This window comes from Dunckerocampus dactyliophorus, chromosome 10 (genome assembly GCF_027744805.1).
Source record: "Dunckerocampus dactyliophorus isolate RoL2022-P2 chromosome 10, RoL_Ddac_1.1, whole genome shotgun sequence".
Lineage (NCBI taxonomy): Eukaryota > Metazoa > Chordata > Actinopteri > Syngnathiformes > Syngnathidae > Dunckerocampus > Dunckerocampus dactyliophorus.
Genome location: NC_072828.1, coordinates 31,805,214 through 31,828,033, shown reverse-complemented (window position 1 = coordinate 31,828,033; position 22,820 = coordinate 31,805,214). Strand labels below are relative to the sequence as shown.

The window sequence follows — 22,820 nt, the reverse complement described above, 5'->3', positions numbered from 1 at the left end:
AGGATCCTGAATAGTACTTAGCATTGCCCCTTTTGCGGAGATATTTCATTATCGATTTTAATTGTAAACATTATTCAGCATGTCATTATTCTGAGAGTCATGCGTTTTGAACGGCACTGGAAAATACACTACTGTACCTCTATTGCCGGTAGCTTTAAAATTTACGAGGATGACCTGAAAGCAGCGTAGGATCAGCTTCTGCTACGTCAGGCTTGACGTCACTGGAGGTGTGGTCCGGTTGTGAGCAAGAAGAACCTTCTCCACCCAGGAGTCAAGCAACGTTTAATGAGTCACACGCAAGAGTGGCGTTCGCACAAGGTGAGAAATAAAAACATGTTATTTAAAATATGAATTCATAAGTATTTGACTTATTCACCGAGCTATTTCAAGAGTTAGCGAAGTTAGCTTACCTGACAGCTGCATGTTGCGCCATCCAAACAAACAGGTTAGTTGACACGTTGCCTAAGAAATATTTCTATTTCACTCATTTACAAGATCTAGCTGTATTGTATCGCTTCCGAACGCGCTGCTCTTCTCTACACGGTGATTATTTTTGCCCCTATGACGGCTCTAACTACGGATAAACTTAATGGAATGGAAAGGGTGTCATTTGCGGGGGCGTTTGGAGGGTTACAATCCCTCAGCATATGGTATTTTATAAAATAGCGCTGATTGAAAGGAACCTACAATATTGGCTGAAGAACCTGTTATTTTTATTTGCACGCAATGAAAGGTAACATTTTTCTGTGGTAGCATCATCCAAAAGCCAAAGGATGAGCGTAACACAGCTGAAGTGATCTATGGATTGTGTGCTTTAAGAAGCCATGGAGAAGTTTGCATTTGACAACGTTCACGGTGACTGCTAGCAATATCTAGAGTCAGTGCTTCATGAATAAAGAGGTCATTTAGCTTGGTACTTTGATTAAAGTTGATATTTTACACGTGTCGTCCACACTCGGACATACTGTATACACAACATCGAGCATTCCAAGTTGTTGATGTTTCATGCTTCAAGATGTGGAAAAACTTGTTGGATGTGTCGCTGCTAGCTTTTCAAACACTTGTTACAGTGTGGCAGACGTCTCCATCGCTGACCATGGACCCAAGCGCCAGTGAACTCAAGCAGAGGTTGGCAGAGGCTGGCCAGTCTCACCTCCTGCTCTTCTGGGACGAGCTGAGCCCAGAGGAGCGGTCGGGCTTGACCCTCGATCTGCAAGGAATGGACTTCCAGGAGCTCAACGGCTTCTTCAAGAAGGCCGTGGAATTGTCCCGCAGCTGCAAGGATGAGAAGATAGACAGCCGCATGGAGCCCGTGCCGCAGGAGGTGCTGGGAAGCGTGACGAGGGACAAGGAGAGTCTGAAATGCTGGGAGCAAACAGGTGATGTAGTGTATATACAGTATGTAAATTAGGGCTGTCAAAAATAGCACGCTAATGGCGGTAACTAATTGATTTCATTCATGACGTTCACATTTTTAGTATAATTAACGCATGGCACCATGTCCAGCCTGTCACTGCTCAATACGTACCCGGAACGCAGTCGGCCCTGCGCATTCGCAAGGGCTACGTCACTTCCTCCTTAAGCTAATTTTTGCGACAAGGCCTCTGCGACGTCACGTGCTGGGGTAGTAATTATTTTTTAAATGTATGAACATAAATGGTAACTAACCATACTCCATATATGTTATATGTTGGGAGGTTATTTTTATAAGTGACTGTTGTTAAAGACCTAGGATGGGGATGTTTCTATCGTCTTATAACATCCACCAAGACTGAGCTACGTAAAAACACACAATGCACGTAGCGCAGACGTAAACATCATATCCGGTTATGTGCAACATACATAAATGAACAGAATAACGCACATAAAATGCAGTTATAGTTCAATGCAACAACCATAAGTAGAGTGCGATGATGGATTCATCGAGAGGCTCCAGCTTTTCCAGATAAACGGGGAAATGACGTCCATCCAAACATATCTTCCTAGGAAGTGCTTTTGTGTGGATTGTTTCAGTGGCGAAAAAACGTAAAATAATTGATGGAACAAAGAAAAGAGGGCTTATAAATTGTCCACTTAGATAATGGATATGATAGAAGAAAAAAAGATTATGTTGTTATTTCTCGAATTTCTTTCTTAACGTTTTTGGCAGTGTGTGTGGGGGGGGGGGGACGCTTGCTGCTGTAAAATAGATGGATGGATGACGTAGATTACACATGCCTAACATGTGACTGCCGAAAAATACGCCGACCGGATGTAGATGAGTTGTGCACATGCGTAGAACCCAGTTGAAAAGCGATTGCGTTTGCGGGTACGTATTGCACAGTGTTGAGATAGTTTCCCTGTGCGGAGTCTGATGCTCTTTTCTAACTTTATTGTGACCTGAACACATCAACACCAGTGCAATTCCAACACCATAGTATCCGCATGGCCAACATACTGTCTATACCATACACACACATACACCTCTCTAGTCCTCCTCAGAACCACACTTCCTCATTGTCACTAGACCACTATGAGATGCATTCAGGGACACTCGGAACATCACAACATCTTTATGAAGCACGTATGTGGTCTAGATAAAGAGAAATCCAAAGAAAGACAGTAAGTGGATATTTGTATCACTCACTAACGTAACTCTTACTGTGAAAATACAATTTGCTGCATTAAGTACGATCAGAAATATCAGAAAGTACGTCTTCACTCAAAACAGTGACGTCAAGACACACGACCCCTCATGGCTCATAATAAACACGGTTCAAGTGGGATTCAGACCTTATGCTACTTTCAAAGAGACTTGTGCTAGGTCAGTAGATGTTCAGATGTGGGACATCTTTTAGTTTTATTTGAATGTTCTCTTCATTTGGAGCTCTTAACACATCAGTATATACCGAATAAACAGTATATACTGTATATACGTTATATACTGTATATAGAATCCTGTCCTGTCATTTAGCTTTTTCTTCATAAAATACAGTAAAAGGATATATTTCACACTTAGTTGCAAATGTGATAAATCATGATTCATTTATTTGAAAAGTGATTCATTTGACAAAAAATGTTAATCATTTGACAGCCCTGATATAAATATAAATATATATAAATGCATGTATAGTTTGTGAGTTTCTTGCAATTGTTGATGTTCCTTGTTGAGTTCTTCCCACAATATCCGATATCCTGATATTGTCCAACCCTCAATTTGCGATTCTGATATCAATTGATACGGATATGTGTAACATGACGTAGGTGCTGTGGTATAATGAACACATCCTGCATCTGTTGTGAAACTAATGGATCAGTGATGATCTTGTCGACGTGGCTGGAAACAACATTGTACGAATCACATAAGCAAGCATCAGATAAATACTTGCGATTGGGCAAAGCGTGCCTCGAAGAGCTCCACAAGTTTGGTGAATCCGGCAGCAAGGGTTTTTCTGCAGAGGGGTCTCCCGCAGTCCCGAGTCTGCCTGCCACTATTTCAGGGTTTTTAACATTCCTGCTACCCCCCTCACCATAAGCGGTGTTTTGACAACCCACCACGTCCTGCCAGCCTGAACACAGCCCGAAGGAAAGCATCGGCTCAGGTCTGTGCTGCGTGTGGACTCGCTGTCGCACATACACTGGGATACACTCCTAAACTTTGCAAATGTTGCTCAGATTGACGTTCCAGATGTCCGCCATCTCCTGGTGTAAAGTGTGAACTACATGAGGCAGCAAATTCAGCATTGTTGCTTGTTCGCGACTTTGGCCCTTAAAGGGTGTTCATTTTAGGGAAGGAACCTGATACCGATATTACATTTTTATGCCAATATTGGGCCGATATTATCGGACATCCCGAATAAATACATACATTTACACACACGCATATACACTATTTAGCAAGGGTGCAACGGTACAGGTAACTCGTGGTACGGTCTATACTTCAGTATCTGGGCCAAGGTTTGGATTCCGTTTCGGCTTTTTTTCTGAAAATCAGGGTACAGATTGGGTTGTGCTGTGTGTACTGTGTGTACTGTGTGTACTGTGTGTACTGTGTGTACTGTGTGTGCCGTGCTCCACTCAGCGTTTGTTGAGGAAGACGAGGGTGGAGGGTGCCGGCGATGCTGACTCATGAGACAGACGTTGGGTGGCAAGCCAAAGTCCACTTCCTGTTTTTCTTTGCAAGACGAAGGAGCGCCGGACTTGATATGAAGTCACGTAGCAGCTTGCCTTACGTAAGATGAAGTCATGAAACTATAAAGCACTCCCGTCCTCGGAGGGTCATTTTAGCTGTAATTCATGAAGGCTCAAGCTGTATTTTATTGTGAAGGTGGTCCAGAAAGACAGCCCTACGATCTTCTTATTTGTAGCACACATACACACATACGTACATACATACATACACACGTGTACACATACACACACATGTACACATACACATATGTACACATACACACATATGTACATATACACACATACATACATACACACATATGTACACGTACACACATACACACGTACGTACATACATACACACATGTGTACACATGCACACGTGTACGCATACACACGTGTACACATACACACATATGTACACATACACACATACATACACACGTGTACACATACACATGTACACATATACACACATACATACACACATACGTACACATACATACATACATACATACATACACACATACAGTATGTACACATACACACATATGTACACATACATACATACAGCATGTACACATACACATACAGTATGTACACATACACACATAGGTACACATACACACATACATACACACATACAGTATGTAAACATACACACATGTACACATACACACATACATACATACATACACACATACAGTATGTACACATATGTACACATACATACACACATACAGTATGTACACATACACACATGTACACATACATGCATATGTACACATACACACATGCATACATACATACACACATATGTACACATACACGCATACATACATACATACATACACACATACAGTATGTACACATACACACATATGTACACATACACACATACATACATACACACATACAGTATGTACACATACAGACATATGTACATATATACATACATACATACACACATACATACATACATACACACATATGTACACATACACATTCATACATACATACATACATACATACACACACACATACAGTTTGTACACATACACGCATATTTACACATACACACATACATACATACATACACATACACACATATGTACATACATACACACACATATGTACACATACACATACACACATACAGTATGTACACATACATACATACACACATACATATGTATACATACACACATACATATGTACACATACATACATACACACACATACGTACATACATACACACACACACATACATACATACATACATGCACACACACACACACACACACATACATACATACATGCACACACACATACATACATACATACATACATACATACATACACATATGTACACATACACACATATGTACATGCACACACACACACATACATACATACATACATACACACATGTACACGTACACATACACACATACATACATACATACATACACATATACATATGTACACTTACATACATACATACATACATATGTACACATACACACATACAGTATGTACATATACACACATACATACATACATACATACATACACACATACAGTATGTACACATACATACATGCATACACACATATGTACACATACACGCATACATACATACATACACACATTCAGTATGTACACATACACACATATGTACACATACAAACATACAGTATGTACACATACACACATATGTACACATACACACATAAATACATACATACACACATACAGTATGTACACATACACACATACATACATACATACACACATACATATGTACACATACATACACACATATGTACATACACACATATGGACATACACACACATACATACATACATACACACATACAGTATGTACAGATACATATGTACACATACATACTGTATGTACACATACATACATACATACATACACACATGTATATACACACATATGTACATACACACATACGTACATACACACATACATACATACACACATATGTACATACACACACATACATACATACACACATAAGTATGTACACATACAGTATGTACACGTACACACATATGTACACATACACACATACAGTATGTACACCTACACACATACATACATACATACATACATACATACACACACACACACATATGTACACACACACACATACATACATACACACATATGTACATACACACACACATATGTACACACACACACATACATACATACTGTACATACATACACACATACATACACACATACACATACATACACACATATGTACATACACACATACATACATACATACATACATACACACATATGTACATACACACACATACATACATACATACATACATACATACATACACACATACAGTATGTACACATACACACATACAGACATACGCACATACATACAGACATACAGACTTTCGCACATACAGACATACGCACATACATACATACACACATACGCACATAAATACACACATACGTACATACATAAATACATACATAGATAAATACGGACATGCTCACATACGTATGTATGTATGTATGTATGTATGATAGAGTAATAGTAATGTATGATATAGTAATGTATGTTATACCATAATCGTAATGTATGATATAGTAATGTATGACATATCATAATCCTAATGTATGATATATCATAATGTATGATATATCATAATCGTAATGTATGATATATCATAATGTATGATATCGTAATGTATGATATACCATAATCGTAAAGTATGATATATCATAATGTATTATATATCATAATCGTAATGTATGATACAGTAATGTATGATATCGTAATGTATGATATATCATAATCATAATGTATGATATAGTAATGTTTGATATCAAAATGTATGATAGATCATAATCGGAATGTATGATATAGTAATGTATGATATATCATAATCATAATGTGTGATATAGTAATGTATGATATATCATAATCATAATGTATGCTATCGTAATGTATGATATAGTAATGTATGATATAATGTATGATATATCATAATCGTAATGTATGATATATCATAATGTATGATATCGTAATGTATGATATACCATAATCGTAAAGTATGATATATCATAATGTATTACATATCATAATCGTAATGTATGATATAGTAATGTATGATATCGTAATGTATGATATATCATAATCATAATGTATGATATAGTAATGTTTGATATCGTAATGTATGATAGATCATAATCGGAATGTATGATATAGTAATGTATGATATATCATAATCATAATGTGTGATATAGTAATATATGATATATCATAATCATAATGTATGCTATAGTAATGTATGATATACTGTAGTAATGTATGATATATCATAATAATAATGTAAGATATAGTAATGTATGATATGTCATAATCATAATGTATGATATAGTAATGTTTGATATCGTAATGTATGATATAGTAATGTATGATATATCATAATCATAATGTATGATATAGTAATGTTTGATATCGTAATGTATGATATAGTATTCCATTCCATTCCATTTTCCTCCGCTTATCCGGGTCCGGGTCGCGGGGGCAGCAGTCTCAGTAGGGAAGCCCAGACTTCCCGGTCCCCGACCACCTCTTCCAGCTCCACCGGGAGGACACCAAGGCGTTCCCAGGCCAGCTGTGAGACATAATCCCTCCAGCGTGTCCTAGGTCTTCCCCGGCCGGCTGGGCATGCCCGAAACACCTCACCAGGGAGGCGTCCGGGAGGCATCTGGACTAGATGCCCGAGCCACCTCAGCTGGCTCCTCTCGATGTGAAGGAGCAGCGGCTCTACTCTGAGCTCCTCCCGGATAACCGAGCTCCTCACCCTGTCGCTTAGGGTGAGTCCCGCTACCCTACGAAGAAAACTCATTTCAGCCGCTTGTATCCGCGATCTTGTTCTTTCGGTCATGACCCAAAGCTCATGACCATAGGTGAGGGTGGGAACATAGATCGAACGGTAAATTGAGAGCTTTGCCTTTCGGCTCAGCTCTCTCTTCACCACGACGGTCCGGTACAGCGACTGCATTACTGCAGACGCTGCGCCGATCCGCCTATCGACCTCACACTCCAACCTTCCCTCACTCGTGAACAAGACCCCGAGATACTTGAACTCCTCCACCTGGGGCAGGACCTCATTCCCAACCCGGAGGGAGCAACCATGGCCTCGGATTTGGAGGTGCTGAGTCTCATCCCAGATGCTTCACACTCAGATGCAAACCGTCCCAGTAAATGCTGCAGGTCACAGCCCGATGAGGCCATCAGGACCACATCGTCTGCAAATAGCAGAGATGAGATCCTAGTGCCCCCGAACAGGACTCCCTCGACACCTTGGCTGCGCCTAGAAATTCTGTCCATGAAAATTATAAACAGAATTGGTGACAAAGGGCAGCCTTGGCGGAGACCAACGTTCACCGGAAAAAGGCTTGACTTACTACTGGCAATGCGAACCAGGCTCCTGCTCTGGTTGTACAAGGACTGAATGGCACGTTGTAGCGCGCCACCAATCCCATACTCCCGGAGCACCCCCCACAGGACACCGCGAGGGACACGGTCGAATGCCTTTTCCAGGTCCACAAAGCACATGTAGACCGGTTGGGCAAACTCCCAAGTACCCTCCAGGACCCTTGCAAGGGTGTAGAGCTGGTCCAGTGTTCCGCGACCAGGACGAAAACCACATTGCACCTCCTGTAGCTGAGGTTCGATTAACGGTCGTACCCTTCTTTCCAGCACCCTGGAATAGACTTTCCCAGGGAGGCTGAGGAGTGTGATCCCCTATAGTTGGAACACACCCTCCGGTCACCCTTCTTGAAAAGGGGGACCACCACCCCAGTCTTTCAATCCAGAGGTACTGTTCCCGACTTCCACGCAATGTTGAAGAGACGTGTCAGCCAAGACAGTCCCGCAACATCCAGAGCCTTGAGGAATTCAGGGGGAAACTCGTCCACCCCCGGAGCTTTGCCACTGGGGAGCATTTTGACTACCCCAGATACCTCAGCCACGGTGATGGAACTGTCCGTGTTCGTATCGTCAGTCTCTGCTTCCTCTATGGAAGGTATGTCAGTGGGATTGAGAAGGGCCTCAAAGTATTCCTTCCACCGCCCAACTATATCCTCAGTCGAGGTCAGCAGGCTCCCGTCCCCACTGTAAACAGTGTGGACCGGGCACTGCTTCCCCTTTCTGAGGCGCCGGACGGTTTGCCAGAACCTCTTTGAGGCCGAGCGAAAGTTGTGTTCCATGGCCTCACCAAACTCCTCCCACACCCGAGTTTTTGCCTCGACCACCGCCGAAGCCGCGTGTCGCTTGGCCTGCCGGTACCCGTCAGCTGCTTCAGGAGTCCCACAAGCCATCCATGCTCGATAGGACTCCTTCTTCAGCTTGATGGCAGCCCTGACCTCTGGTGTCCACTATCGGGTTCGGGGCTTGCCGCCACGACTGGCACCGACCACCTTGCGGCCGCAGCTCCGATCGGCTGCCTCAGCAATGGAGGCACGGAATAGAGCCCATTCGGACTCGATATCCTCGTCCTCCCCCGGGATGCAGGAGAAGCTCTGCCGGAGGTGAGGGCTGAAGACTCGACGAACAGGAGACCCTGCCAAATGTTCCCAGCACACCCTCACTACACGTTTGGGTCTCCTGGGTCTGTCCGGCATATGATATAGTATTGTATGATATATCATAATCATAATGTATGATATGGTAATGTTTGATATCGTAATGTATGATATAGTAATGTATGATCTATCATAATCATAATGTATGATATAGTAATGTTTGATATCGTAATGTATGATATATCATAATCCTAATGTAAGATCTACAGTAGTAATGTATGTGTTGGAATTGAAATGACATGAAAGTTGATGCTGTTGAAGGTAAAACGTCTATTCTGCTCTCCAGGTCTGGAGTGCATCTCACAGGGTAAAGTAGCAGTCCTGCTGCTGGCAGGTGGTCAGGGAACCAGACTGGGGGTCTCCTACCCCAAAGGCATGTACGACGTGGGGCTGCCCTCTCGCAAGACCCTCTTTCAAATCCAGGCTGAGCGCCTTTTGAAGCTGCAATGGCTGGCTGAGGAGAAGCACAGAAGAAAGTGCTTCATTCCCTGGTAAGACAATAAAAGTCCTCATGCAAGCTTTTATTGGAACAACAATTCTGAGCGTTGATCCAACATCATCACACCCATGATTCATCCAGGAACTTCCCTGTGGAGCGTTCAAGGACAAGGACAAGGAGGGCCTGTGGGTCCGCTGAGGGAGGGGTGTAAAGTAAACTCCCTTGGCAAACAATACGTTAGCATTTCCACAGACCAGGAATTGCACCACCTGGCCTTCACAAAACAGCAACCCTGTCTCCTTTCTTCTTAGCGCTCAGGAGTGTGTCAGGTCCTGAAGCTGCGTGCAGACGTGACGGGAACATGATACTGTTCATACTGCTCATAGCGTACCCCATTTGGGTCCCGCAGTTGGTCCATTTCATTTGCCAAGGACCTCACGTTCCCCATGAGAACGGATGGCACCACGAGCTTGGTTTTCCTCCTCCACAACATCAACCGAGTAATTGTTGATTTGGGGGGCACACACTGTTATTGATGATTTGTCGCACATGGTACAAGTACAAGAAGATTTGGATCAGGCTTTGAACAAGATAGCACAACCACCAGCCCCCACAAACACGCTTACCCTTTGGCTTCTACACCCCCCGATCCAGACCCTCGTAGTTGGCTCCTACGTGTTCCATCCCCAAGCACAACATGTCAGCTGTGGGGAAATATGGGACATGTTTGTGTTTTTACAGTACGTTCCTACTAGGGCTGCCAATCAATTCACCCTACATGACATTGTGGGTTCCCTTAGCAGCTCCTTCAGCAGCAGACTGTTACACCCACGGGGTAAGAAGGAGAGGTTCCGCAGGTCCTTCATACCGACTGCTGTCAGGCTCTACAACACCTGCACCACCTGAACCATGTTGTAGTCACTATGTATTCTTTACTTGCGTATCTTGCTTGCTGCTGTAACAAGTGAATTTCCCTGCTGTGGGATCAATAAAGTACAATACTGTACAATACAATACAATACAATACAATTCAAATATTTCGCCACGATTAATCGGCAGATATCTAAATTCATATACAGGAATGTGGTTTGAAAAAGTGTGGCCTGTGCATCCCTAGACGTATGAATTAGATGATGTTATGTTATTTTGGATGATTTTGTGATGTTATGAAATAAATATTGGCTGAAGTGCTCCAGATGATGTTGTTGTGTAGAGGTGTGGGGTTGTTATTTTGGTGGTAATGATGTTGTGTTTTTCTACGTTATCGATGCTTTGTATGATTGGGATGTGATTGTGGTCGCTTCAACCCCCACTGAGGGCCCAGGTACAAAATGCAACGCCCCCCCACTGGCTTCCAGTAAGGCACTAAAGAAATCCTAAACCTGGAAGTTTGTTGTGAGGTTTTGTTTTTTCCAAATGTTCAGCATAACCTGGGGTGCTTTTGTGTCTGCTGGAAAGGAATCCACATTGAGTTCCTTCCATGTTGCCTTCAGGTACATCATGACCAGCGGCAGGACCATGGAGTCCACCCAGGACTTCTTCTCACGCCATAACTACTTTGGCTTGGACAAGGACAATGTGGTCTTCTTCCAGCAGGGCATGCTTCCAGCCATGGACTTCCACGGCAAGATCATCCTGGAGAGCAAATGCAAACTGTCCATGGCTCCTGGTAATGACTTTCACACTTGTCCGGTCTCGGCACCCGGGTTCACGACGGTGCTGTGTTTCAGACGGCAATGGGGGTCTGTACAGAGCACTGGGGAAGCACGGCATCTTAGAGGACATGGGGCGGCGGGGCATTGACTTCATCCACGTGTACTGTGTGGACAACATCCTGGTCAAAGTGGCTGACCCAGCATTTGTGGGCTTCTGTGTGCAGAAGAATGCTGACTGCGGAGCTAAGGTCAGCTTGTTCAACTTCCTGTCTCTTCTTTTCCTGCATTTTCACTCTTTTCTCTTCTTAACACAACACCAGCACCCTGATACCACCTTGTCATCACACACTACACCCGTATACCCGTACAGTCCAAGTACTGCTACCGTCTAGTTGTACTTGCGCTCAGACTGGAAGAAACATACAGTTAGTGTCATCAAACCAGTGTCTCCCACACTTTTTACAGTGGTGTACCCACTGACGTTTGACCTGAAGCCATGTAACCCCCACTCTTGCACACACAAACATCAACCTTTTGATCTGAATTCACATGAAATATTCAACATAACTAATTGGTTCATTCATTTGACAGTAATTCCAGGTGAAAAGTCTGTACTTTGCATTCCGTTTGACACGAGCACTGATAAATAGATAAGTCATCATCATCTTACGTATCTTTTATACATAGATAAGTCATCATCATCTTACGTATCTTGTATACATAGATAAGTCATCATCTTACGTATCTTTTATACATAGATAAGTCATCATCATCTTACGTATCTTTTATACGTAGATAAGTCATCATCATCCTACGTATCTTTTATATGTAGATAAGTCATCATCATCTTACGTATCTTTTATATGTACATAAGTCATCATCATCCTACGTATCTTTTATACCTAGATAAGTCATCATCATCCTACGTATCTTTTATATGTACATAAGTCATCATCATCCTACGTATCTTTTATACCTAGATAAGTCATCATCATCCTACGTATCTTTTATATGTAGATAAGTCATCATCATCCTACGTATCTTTTATACGTAGATAAGTCATCATCCTATGTATCTTTTATATGTAGATAAGTCATCATCATCCTATGCATCTTTTATACCTAGATATGTCATCATCATCCTACGTATCTTTTATACATACTGTAAGTCATCATCAGCTTATGTATCTTTTATACACACAGTGGTATGAAAAAGAACCTTTTCGAATTTCTCACATTTCTGCATAAAATCACCATCAAATGTGATCTGATTTTTGTCCAAATCACACAGATGATAAAACAGTGTCTGCTTTAACTAAAACCACCCAAACATTTATAGGTTTTCATATTTTAATGAGGATAGCATGCAAACAATGACAGAAGGGGGAGGAATAAGTAACTGAGCCCTCACATTTTATATTTTGTGGCCCCCCCTTTGGCAACAATAACTTCAACCAGATGCTTCCTGTAGCTGCAGATCAGTCTGGCACATCGATCAGGACTAATCTTGGCCCATTCTTCTCTACAAAACTGCTGTAGTTCAGTCAGATTCCTGGGATGTCTGGCATGAATCGCTCTCTTGAGGTCATGCCACATCATCTCAATGGGGTTCAAATCTGGACTTTGACTTGGCCAATCCAGAACGTGTATTTTGTTCTTCTGAAACCATTCTGAAGTTGATTTACTTCTGTGTTTTGGATCATTGTCTTGTTTCAGCATCCATCCTCTTTTTAGCTTCAACTGTCTGACAGACGCCCTCAGGTTTTCCTGCAAAACATCCTGATAAACTTTTGAATTCATTTTTCCATGAATGATTGCAAGTTGTCCAGGCCCTGAGGCAGCAAAGCATCCCCAAACCATGATGCACCCTCCACCATGCTTCACGGTGGGGATGAGGTGTTGATGTTTGTGAGCTGTTCCATTTTTCCTCCACACATGACGTTGTGTGTTCCTCCCAAACAATTCAACTATGGTTTCATCAATTCACAAAATATTTTGCCAAAACTTCTGTGGAGTGTCCAAGTGCCTTTTTGCGAACATTAAACGAGCAACAATGTTTTTTTTTAGACAGCAGTGGCTTCCTCCGTGGAGTCCTCCCATGAACACCATTCTTGGCCATTGTTTTACATATAGTTGATGTGTGCACAGAGATATTGGACTGTGCCAGTGATTTCTGTAAGTCTGACTTGAATTGTTTGGTAAAAATTGGTTTCAATTGCTCTTTAAGTCTCCTTAGGCAGAGGGTTCAGTTACTTATTCCTCCCCCTTCTGTCATTGTTTGCATGCTATCCTCATTAAAATATGAAAACCTATAAATGTTTGGGTGGTTTTAGTTAAAGCAGACACTGTTTTTTCATCTGTGTGATTTTGACAAAGATCACATCACATTTGATGGTGATTTTATGCAGATATGTGAGAAATTCCAAAAGGTTCAGATACTTTTTCATACCACTGTGTATATGTGTGTGTGTGTGTGTGTATATATATATGTATATATATATATATATATATATATATATATATATATATATATATAAGTAAGTATTTCGTATTTTAGAATGTACTCATGTTATTTTTTATCAATTCTCATCCACAATTCCATCAAAGTCCTCATCTTCTGTATTCAACACAAAAAAAAGCCGTCTTCTTTTCTGTTCGCTACTAGTCTGTTAACTTGTCAGTGTTATTCAGCTCCGAAGCAAAGAAGGAAACTTCTCCTGTTGCTTCTGCCAACTTTATTTATTGAACGCGGCCACCAGACAGCAGCTCAGAACACACACACATCTCTCAGCATCGTCTCGCCTTCCTGCTTGCCCACAAGGCAAAGGTTAAACAAGCCCCACTACATAGCTGTCCAGCCAATGCCTGTAAGAAATGACACCGTTTATTTCCTGGTGTGCACTGGTCAATACTGTAATGCCGCTTGTTGTGGGGAAGGAGAGACTCACGTCGCCGATGCACTTTAATGGCTTTATTAACAGCGGAGAACACTGCAGGACTTTACATCCACGCCAACATAAACACACTTCCCAACTCTCTCCAAACTCACAGCTAGCACTGAGCCTAGCTCTCCTGCTCGGGACGCCCACCGTCACTTCCCATCACTTCCTGATGAACTAAAGTTGTAATGACACTGCCGTATAAAAAGTAAAATATAAAAAACAAGCGTAAGACATTACTAGCACAGCTTTGTTCTGTGGGTCGTGGATATATTCTATCAGTTATTATTAAGCCTCTAGCTTCCTTTTAGTAAGTAAAAACATTGGCTATGATTGCACTACATTGTCATGTAGACCTACAAAGTACACTTGGAAGAACAAGAGGTGAATAAATGTATTGCAACTGATGTGAAACTGATGAGGGGTAGGATTAAATAAGCTTTGCTTCTTCCTACTCCTTTTTGGACATGCAAAATTGTGAATTGTACTATGTGATGTGCTACTGTTAGACTCATGCATGTTCAGGATTAAAACCATGATAATAACAAGCCTAGTAGTGCTGTACAACTTTTATCCGCAGTCCGCAGTGCCCTCTACTGGTCAACATTATTATTATTAATTCCCCCACCCCCCATCTTTTTTTTCCTCTACTGGTCAACATTTAAACTGGACGCCAACCCGTCTATAGAGGCCACCTGTCTATAGCGGCCACTTTTGCAGACTCCCTGTAGTGGCCGCTATAGACAAGTTTGTAGATATACATATACATATATATATATATATATATATATATAGGAACACGGATACAAATGAAATCTTTAAGATGAAACATTCTTAAAGGGATAGCTCGGGTGAAGTTGTATGACACCCCCATCAGCATTGTAGTCCAATAACAACGACTTATCCCCCGCTTGGTCTCCTAAGTCCAGTTCTGGTCAGATTTCCGTGATGAAGAACGTAGTTCCGCTTAGTTGCTGGGGACAATTAAGTAAAGACTTTGGCTTCTCAAAACAATATGCCTTCAAAAGATGAATACATTTGCATCACGAAACGCTTGGTGTTATTTGCCTGCACCCTGTCGCCTGTGCGTTTATGTGTATGTGACGGAGACGCTCTCATCTACTTCCGTGACGGAGGGCCGCGGCCATCTTGTTTACGTATGTGTTCCATCCATCCATCCATCTTCTATGCCGCTTATCCTCACTAGGGTTGAGGGTATGCTGGAGCCTTTTTATTGACTTTTATTGCAGCTGCAAATGATCTCACAATCCCTAACACGGGCTACTGTTTCCGCTGCTAAACCTCAGTTCTAAACGCCCAACGTCACTTCCTGTCGGCCCCACTCAACTCCACCATGGAACACATTTACAGCAACACACACAAGCCTTATTCATGTCTTATTTTCTCTTATTATGTCTACTATATTGGGCAATAGGAGTGTAAAGGTGACTATAGGGGTGTTATTTCATGTCCAGAGGACTCTAATCATGTTAAGAATTGTATGTAGAAGGTTGTAAACAGGCTTCCTATGCTCTAACTGCCAAAATAATGAATCCTACTTGGTGGAAATGTACTTATGAGGGTGGGGTCTGGAAGCAAAGAAGCGCCATAAAGAAGGGATGAGTGTGTTTTGCTTGGAGGGCTTTCAGTCATCCTCTTTGTGTTGCCTTAGAAGTCTTTCATGCTCTGAGGTGACCTTGCAGATATCATGTGGAAGAGACAGTTCACCCTGCGTCTTCCCTTTTTCAGGTGGTGGAGAAAAGCAATCCGACGGAGGCAGTGGGGGTGGTGTGCAGGGTGAACGGCCATTACCAGGTGGTGGAGTACAGCGAGATCACCTTGGCCACGGCCCAAAAGCGAAGCGCTGATGGACGGCTGATGTTTAACGCCGGCAACGTGGCCAATCACTTCTTCAGCTTCTCCTTTCTCAAAGACGTAGTAGAGTAAGTTTCTCTCCAAAATGGTTATTATTTACCCTTTCCAGGTCCTTAATATGCACTCTGCTCTCTTCCTCCCCAATTACCAAAAATGTCTGCTTCCCAAAAACTGCTGCAGAATATCCTCATGTTTTTTTGAAAACTACTTCAGCCTACAAGTTTTTTGTGTAACTTGTCAAATGGGAGACATTTTGCTGCATGCTTGGAAGAGGGAAAAGTCGTGCCAAAGAAATGACTCATTGAAACGTTGACATAAAGGACAGTGTTGGTGTATGTTGACATTCAAGTGTCTTTCACTGGGACCTTTCTCATAGAAAACTAACAACAAACAGCAAAAATGGAAGAAAAAAAAAGTCCACATATGAAGTGGATAAAGTTGTCATCTAACAATATTACCATTTGTTTTCATCTTCATCTTCTTCTTTGTTTTCTTGTCTCCTTTCTGCTGCACTCCGTGGCCACGTGGTGGGGTGTTCAAGCGCACTGCGTCACTGAGTGTCAGACAGAAATGTAGTCATTCTGTTTTTTGTGTTTATTCACGTTTGGGAACCTACATCTTAATAATGGCATTATTATTATTATTATTATTATTATTATTATTATTATTATTATTATTATTATTACCGTGTGTCATCAGGAAGTATGAACCACAGCTTCAGCACCATGTGGCCCAGAAGAAGGTACCATTTGTGGACGCCAAGGGTGAACTCATCACACCAGATAAACCAAATGGAATTAAAATGGAAAAGTTTGTCTTTGACATCTTCCACTTTGCCAAGTAAGCATCGTCACACCACATACTGGACCAGCACCCACCAGCACCTACAGTACCTGCTGTGGCCCAACAGGACGTTTGTGGTGTACGAGGTGCTGAGGGAGGATGAGTTCTCCCCTCTGAAGAACGCCGACCGCCAAGATGGGAAGGACACGCCCACCACTGCCAGACACGCACTCATGTCCCTCCACCACCGCTGGGTGCTGAACGCCGGGGGCCACTTCATCGACGGGAACGGCACACGCGTACCCGCCATACCCAGGTGAGCACGTGGCCGCTCATTTGCTCTTTTCACTCTCTTTGCACCTGCGCTTGTGTGTCTTTCTTTTTTTGTGTCTTTGCACCTGCGTGTGTGTGTGTGTGTGTGTGTGTGTGTGTGTGTGTGTGTGTGTGTGTGTGTGTGTATTGTGTGTGGCTGTTGTGGTCTGATGCTTGTTGTGTACTGCCAAGTGTTTCCAGATGTGGAGCAGCAGGCGGTGTCGCAGATGATGGCAACAGAACGTAATTATTTTGCAGTTGTGAGAGCATGAAGACACTTTTGGCTTTCTTGAGCCACCTTTCCGGAATGCCACCTTTCCACCAAGCAGTACACTTCAATAATAATAGTAATCATTAGGGATGGCCCATATTGGCTTTTTTGCCTATTATAACGGATATGCCGGTGTTGTCCAACTCTCAATTTCTGATTCTGATAACAACGGATACCGTTGTGTGACATGACATACAGTATCTCCTGTCATGGAAGGCACACATTGTCGAGACCCACATGATAGTTTTAGACATCTTAGACATTTCTCTTGCAGATGAATCAAGTACAGCTAGCTAGGTAGCTAGCGGATCATGAGGTTGTTGTAGCCGTAGACATACTGTACTGTATACGTAGACGCCATATTGGATGTGCCAAGGCAAGTACAAGTAAATGTACTTAGTTTGATAAAGCACCTTTCTCCAAAGAATTGAAGTTGATGCCTGTGGTTTATTCATCACACACGCACCAGCATACTCACGACATGGAGCTGTTTCCCAGGTATACTAGTGTATGTGTCAGCGTAGAAACCAGAGGAATGAACTTCATTTATGAAAGGAAGTACATTGACTTGTATTCATTTACAGCGCAGCCTTGACCCATCCGATATGGCGCAGACGTTGACGTATGGCTTGGCGCTCAGTGCGGCGTGTACGTATGTGCTGGATGTATATGGTTGTAGCACTTGACTGTTGCTAAAGAGTTGTTGCTTGTTGTTGACTTGAGTGGAGAGTAAGATGATTGGTGCCCCCTGCCCCCACCTCTGTCTCCTTGGGAATCGCATCTCCACGTGGGGACCATGCTGGCGCCAAGTTAGCTAACATCGGTACTATCTGCGGCACACCCACGCCTGTGGTTTCAACTTATCAAGCCCGGTTCCAACTGCGAGGAATAACACAGGACGTGACCAAGTATTTCCACGTACTGGCACCGCTGGATGCCTCGATGACGGCAAGTACAGGAGCCCTTAGGCGCCCATCGGCCACTTTTTTATTATCGCTTTTCACAGTAGGGAAAAACTCAATATGGATATCAACCGATATTACATTTTTTTGCAGATACCAGTGGGCTGATATTATCGGACATCTCTAGTAATAATACAAATAATAATGGAGCAATAATAATAGTAGAAATAAAGCTTCTGTATTGTAGATGTGTTGCTGTGACGTTGGTGCTGTTGGTGTTTTGTTAACCTTACTTTGACTTAGCAACTACACTCCATGTCGGAATTTCCTCACGGAACTGCAGCTCCCCAGTGCCAGCAGCACTCGTGCACACTACTACCACCATGCTGGATTGTAGTAAAGAGACAATGACCTTTTGTTCCTCACAGTAGTGTTGATACCACACCGATACTGCCATGCAAGCTGTACACTGACTACTGTAAAGTAATGTATGTACTATGCTCTCTTATACTGTGTACTGTATATACTATTTCCAGTACGAGATATCGTCTTAGTGTTGTACATGCTGGGCCAGCACAGATGCTATCAAGTGTAGCGCTTGGTGGAAACGTAACTTCCATGCTCTTTGATTTCTCTGCACTTTTCAAGGATGAAGATCAAAATAAACCAAAGACAATCAACTCACACCAGCATGATGGTGGAATGGCTTGCATGCTACCTGCTCAGCATCTCACGTCTTAGCATTCCTACTATTCTTACTCTTCCTCAGCCATCATCACTCCTCCTCTAGTCCTCATGTTCTTCCTTGACCACGATGATGGTTCCTGTAGCGGGAACATTCTTCCTGGTCCACCATGATGGTTCCTCTAGTGGGAACGTTCTTCTTGGTCCACTATGATGGTTCCTGTAGTGGGAACGTTCTTCTTGGTCCACCATGATGGTTCCTGTAGTGGGAATGTCCTTCTTGGTCCACCATGATGGTTCCTCTAGTGGGAACGTTCTTCTTGGTCCACCATGATGGTTCCTGTAGTGGGAACGTTCTTCTTGGTCCACCATGATGGTTCCTGTAGTGGGAACGTTCTTCTTGGTCCACCATGATGGTTCCTCTAGTGGGAACGTTCTTCTTGGTCCACCATGATGGTTCCTCTAGTGGGAACGTTCTTCTTGGTCCACCATGATGGTTCCTCTAGTGGGAATATTCTTCAGACTGCCGTTTCTTCTCCAGGGTGATTGTGTTTTGTGTTTGAAATGATGATCTTTGCTATGATGGAATGTTAGCATGTCTCCACAGGTGGACATGCATTGTCCAATCACTGCTTGTTCTTTTTGGGAATGAACGCTTCTACTAAATCATAACATCAGTGGAAGGACGTGCCCACCCACCACCATTGATTGCGTACATTTCTTCCTCCCCTCCCCCACCACATCCAGCCTCAAGGATGGAACAGACCTGCCAATCAAATGTGAGATCTCCCCACTGGTGTCCTATGGGGGGGAGGTAAGATAATATTCACCTTGGTCTCTTTCTTGGTCTTCTTTATTCTTCACTCACACCACACCATTAGCTGCACCAAGTCATCATATAATGATAATGATAATGATAATAATAATAATGATAATAGTAATAATAATAGTAATAATGATCATAACAATGATCATAATAATAGTAATAATAATCATAATAATAATAATAATAATAATAATACAGCATCACATGTGAGATGTTGCTTACAGCCACGCAGAGAAGCTAATTGCTAATGTTGTATCCATTAGCTTCACAGCAGATCCAGTATGTGTTCATTCCACCACAGCACACGTCATCGTACACGTATCACTTGATATCGGAATCACAAATTGGGAGTTGGACAATATCGGCATATCAGATATCGTCAGAAAAGCCAACATCGGACATGCCTAATAATAAAATGTCAATGCAATACATGCCCGCACTCCGGACCCCTGGGGCCCCTTTCTTTTCATCTACTGTGATACCGTCAGTCTTATACTGCGATACTGCCAGTATTGTACTGCGATACTGACACTATTTTACTATGATACTGCCAGTATTGTACTGCGATACTGCCAGTATTGTACTGTGATACTGACACTATTGTGCTATGATCCTGAAAGTATTGTACTGCGATACTGCCAGTATTGTACTGTGATACTGACACTATTGTGCTATGATACTGAAAGTATTGTACTGTGATACTGACACTATTGTGCTATGATACTGAAAGTATTGTACTGCGATACTGCCAGTATTGTACTGTGATACTGACACCATTGTGCTATGATACTAAAAGTATTGTACTGTGATACTGACACTATTGTACTGCGATACTGAAAGTATTGTACTGTGATACTGACACTATTGTGTTATGATACTGACACTATTGTACTGTGATACTGCCAGTGTTTTTCATCAGTATTTTGTTTTAAACGTTCTATTATTTTTTTCTAAGATTTATTCCATTTAAAAAAGAGAGAACATCCTTTCACAAATGTATGTTTTTGTAAAAAATGACAAAAAGGGTAAAAGCATGTGAAGAATCCTGAAAGAAAGGTTTTGGTGTGCGGTTGTTGAGAAAGGTTGGTAAAGAAATCTTTGATATTAGTGTTCGGGTCTCCTGAGCAAAGTATTTTGGGTGGGAAGGGTAAAAGTGTGACTTTGTTTCTGAAAGGGTATCGAAGTGTTGGTGAAGGAGCGAGAGTTTCATCCGACACTGATCATCGACGAGAGCGGCGTCCACCAGCTGGTGAAGAACGGCCTGGAAGACGAGGAAGAGGGAAAAGTTCTCTTTGGCCAACTGTGATGCTATCAATGTGCTAAATGTGCGTGGAATGCAAGATGGCGTCTTTTGGCCAGCGTCCTTTAGGGAGGACATGAAGGACAAAAAGAGAGACCGGGTCTGTGGGTCTCTGGACTTATTTTTCTATCGCTAATTGATGGCATTCATAGCTTCAATTCTTTAAGGTCATGAAGGTAAGCATCATGAAGTGTACACTCTTCCAACTTGATTCCTACCTTAACACATTAGCAGCAGTGCCATCCCAACACCGTACTTGGCGCTCATGCCAGGTCTTTCTCTCTGGATGTGAGTACCGCGTAAAACATAATCATGAACGTCACTTCCTGCTTCATAAAACACAGTAAACATGGTAAACATCACAGCAACACCTCCTCACCACGTGATGCAAACACCATCAAATACTCACAACTTCTAAATTCAGCTTTAATGATGGGGGCCAAGTGTCATTTAAGTGTTCTAATAAATCTGTCTTTACACTTCATTTCAATGTGCACTTCGTTGACTTTGTATATATACTTTGTGTATATTTGTAACCCGCCCTGTTTTGCACCGCCCGCACCGGGGCTCGAACGCAGGACCTTCGTAATGGGAGGCGAGAGCGCTGACCACACTGCCAAAATCCCGGGTTGTCGACTGCGTGATCAGCACAGCTCTTAAAGCAGAGGGAGTGAGGTTTACCAACGTACACTTGCACAGCCTCACAGGCTAGCATCCGTTACATAAATATGCAGTCTGTATCTACTGTATAAATACATTGCAAGTTGATTGTAGTTGTTGCTGCTAAGAGGGGCCAAGCCAGTTATTAGCTTTCGGGGCAATCACTTTTTCACACAGGGAGATGTAGCTTTGGATTTAATAATAAAAAGTTTCATTTAAAAAGTGCATCATGTGTTGAGTTGTGTTGTCATTGACTAATATTTACATTTCTTTGATGGTCTCAAACATTTACATGTAAGAGTGACAAAACAACAAATGCAAAAAAATAAGATCCTCAGCATGTATGATGTGCATGTATTTTCATGTA

At 42.3% G+C, this 22,820-nt stretch overlaps 1 protein-coding gene across 3 annotated transcripts; it reads left to right on the top strand.

Annotated features, from left to right (window-relative positions):
* Window positions 1–22,277, top strand: uap1 (UDP-N-acetylglucosamine pyrophosphorylase 1). 3 transcript variants are annotated; one of them, XM_054789263.1, is made up of 11 exons: window positions 1–318; window positions 1,071–1,379; window positions 10,095–10,299; window positions 11,741–11,916; window positions 11,978–12,150; window positions 16,590–16,783; window positions 17,415–17,555; window positions 17,626–17,814; window positions 18,012–18,053; window positions 20,415–20,481; window positions 21,668–22,277. In XM_054789263.1, the coding sequence occupies exons 2-11, from the start codon at window positions 1,097–1,099 to the stop codon at window positions 21,797–21,799; spliced, it is 1,602 nt and encodes a 533-aa protein (XP_054645238.1). In that variant the 5' UTR covers window positions 1–318; window positions 1,071–1,096; the 3' UTR covers window positions 21,800–22,277. The 3 variants fall into 3 exon arrangements, with proteins under 3 accessions (XP_054645238.1, XP_054645237.1, XP_054645239.1); XM_054789262.1 differs by having other exon boundaries at window positions 5–318; window positions 18,003–18,053; XM_054789264.1 differs by lacking the exon at window positions 18,012–18,053 and having other exon boundaries at window positions 11–318.
* Window positions 22,278–22,820: the final 543 nt, after the last annotated feature.

Bases quoted from the DNA above. Each gene is read 5' to 3' on its own strand.
- uap1 (XM_054789262.1), top strand. From the start codon at position 1,097: ATGGACCCAAGCGCCAGTGAACTCAAGCAGAGGTTGGCAGAGGCTGGC. The intron at 1,380-10,094 runs GTGATGTAGTGT...TCTGCTCTCCAG, and splicing joins GAAATGCTGGGAGCAAACAG to GTCTGGAGTGCATCTCACAG. The intron at 20,482-21,667 runs GTAAGATAATAT...TGTTTCTGAAAG, and splicing joins TGGTGTCCTATGGGGGGGAG to GGTATCGAAGTGTTGGTGAA.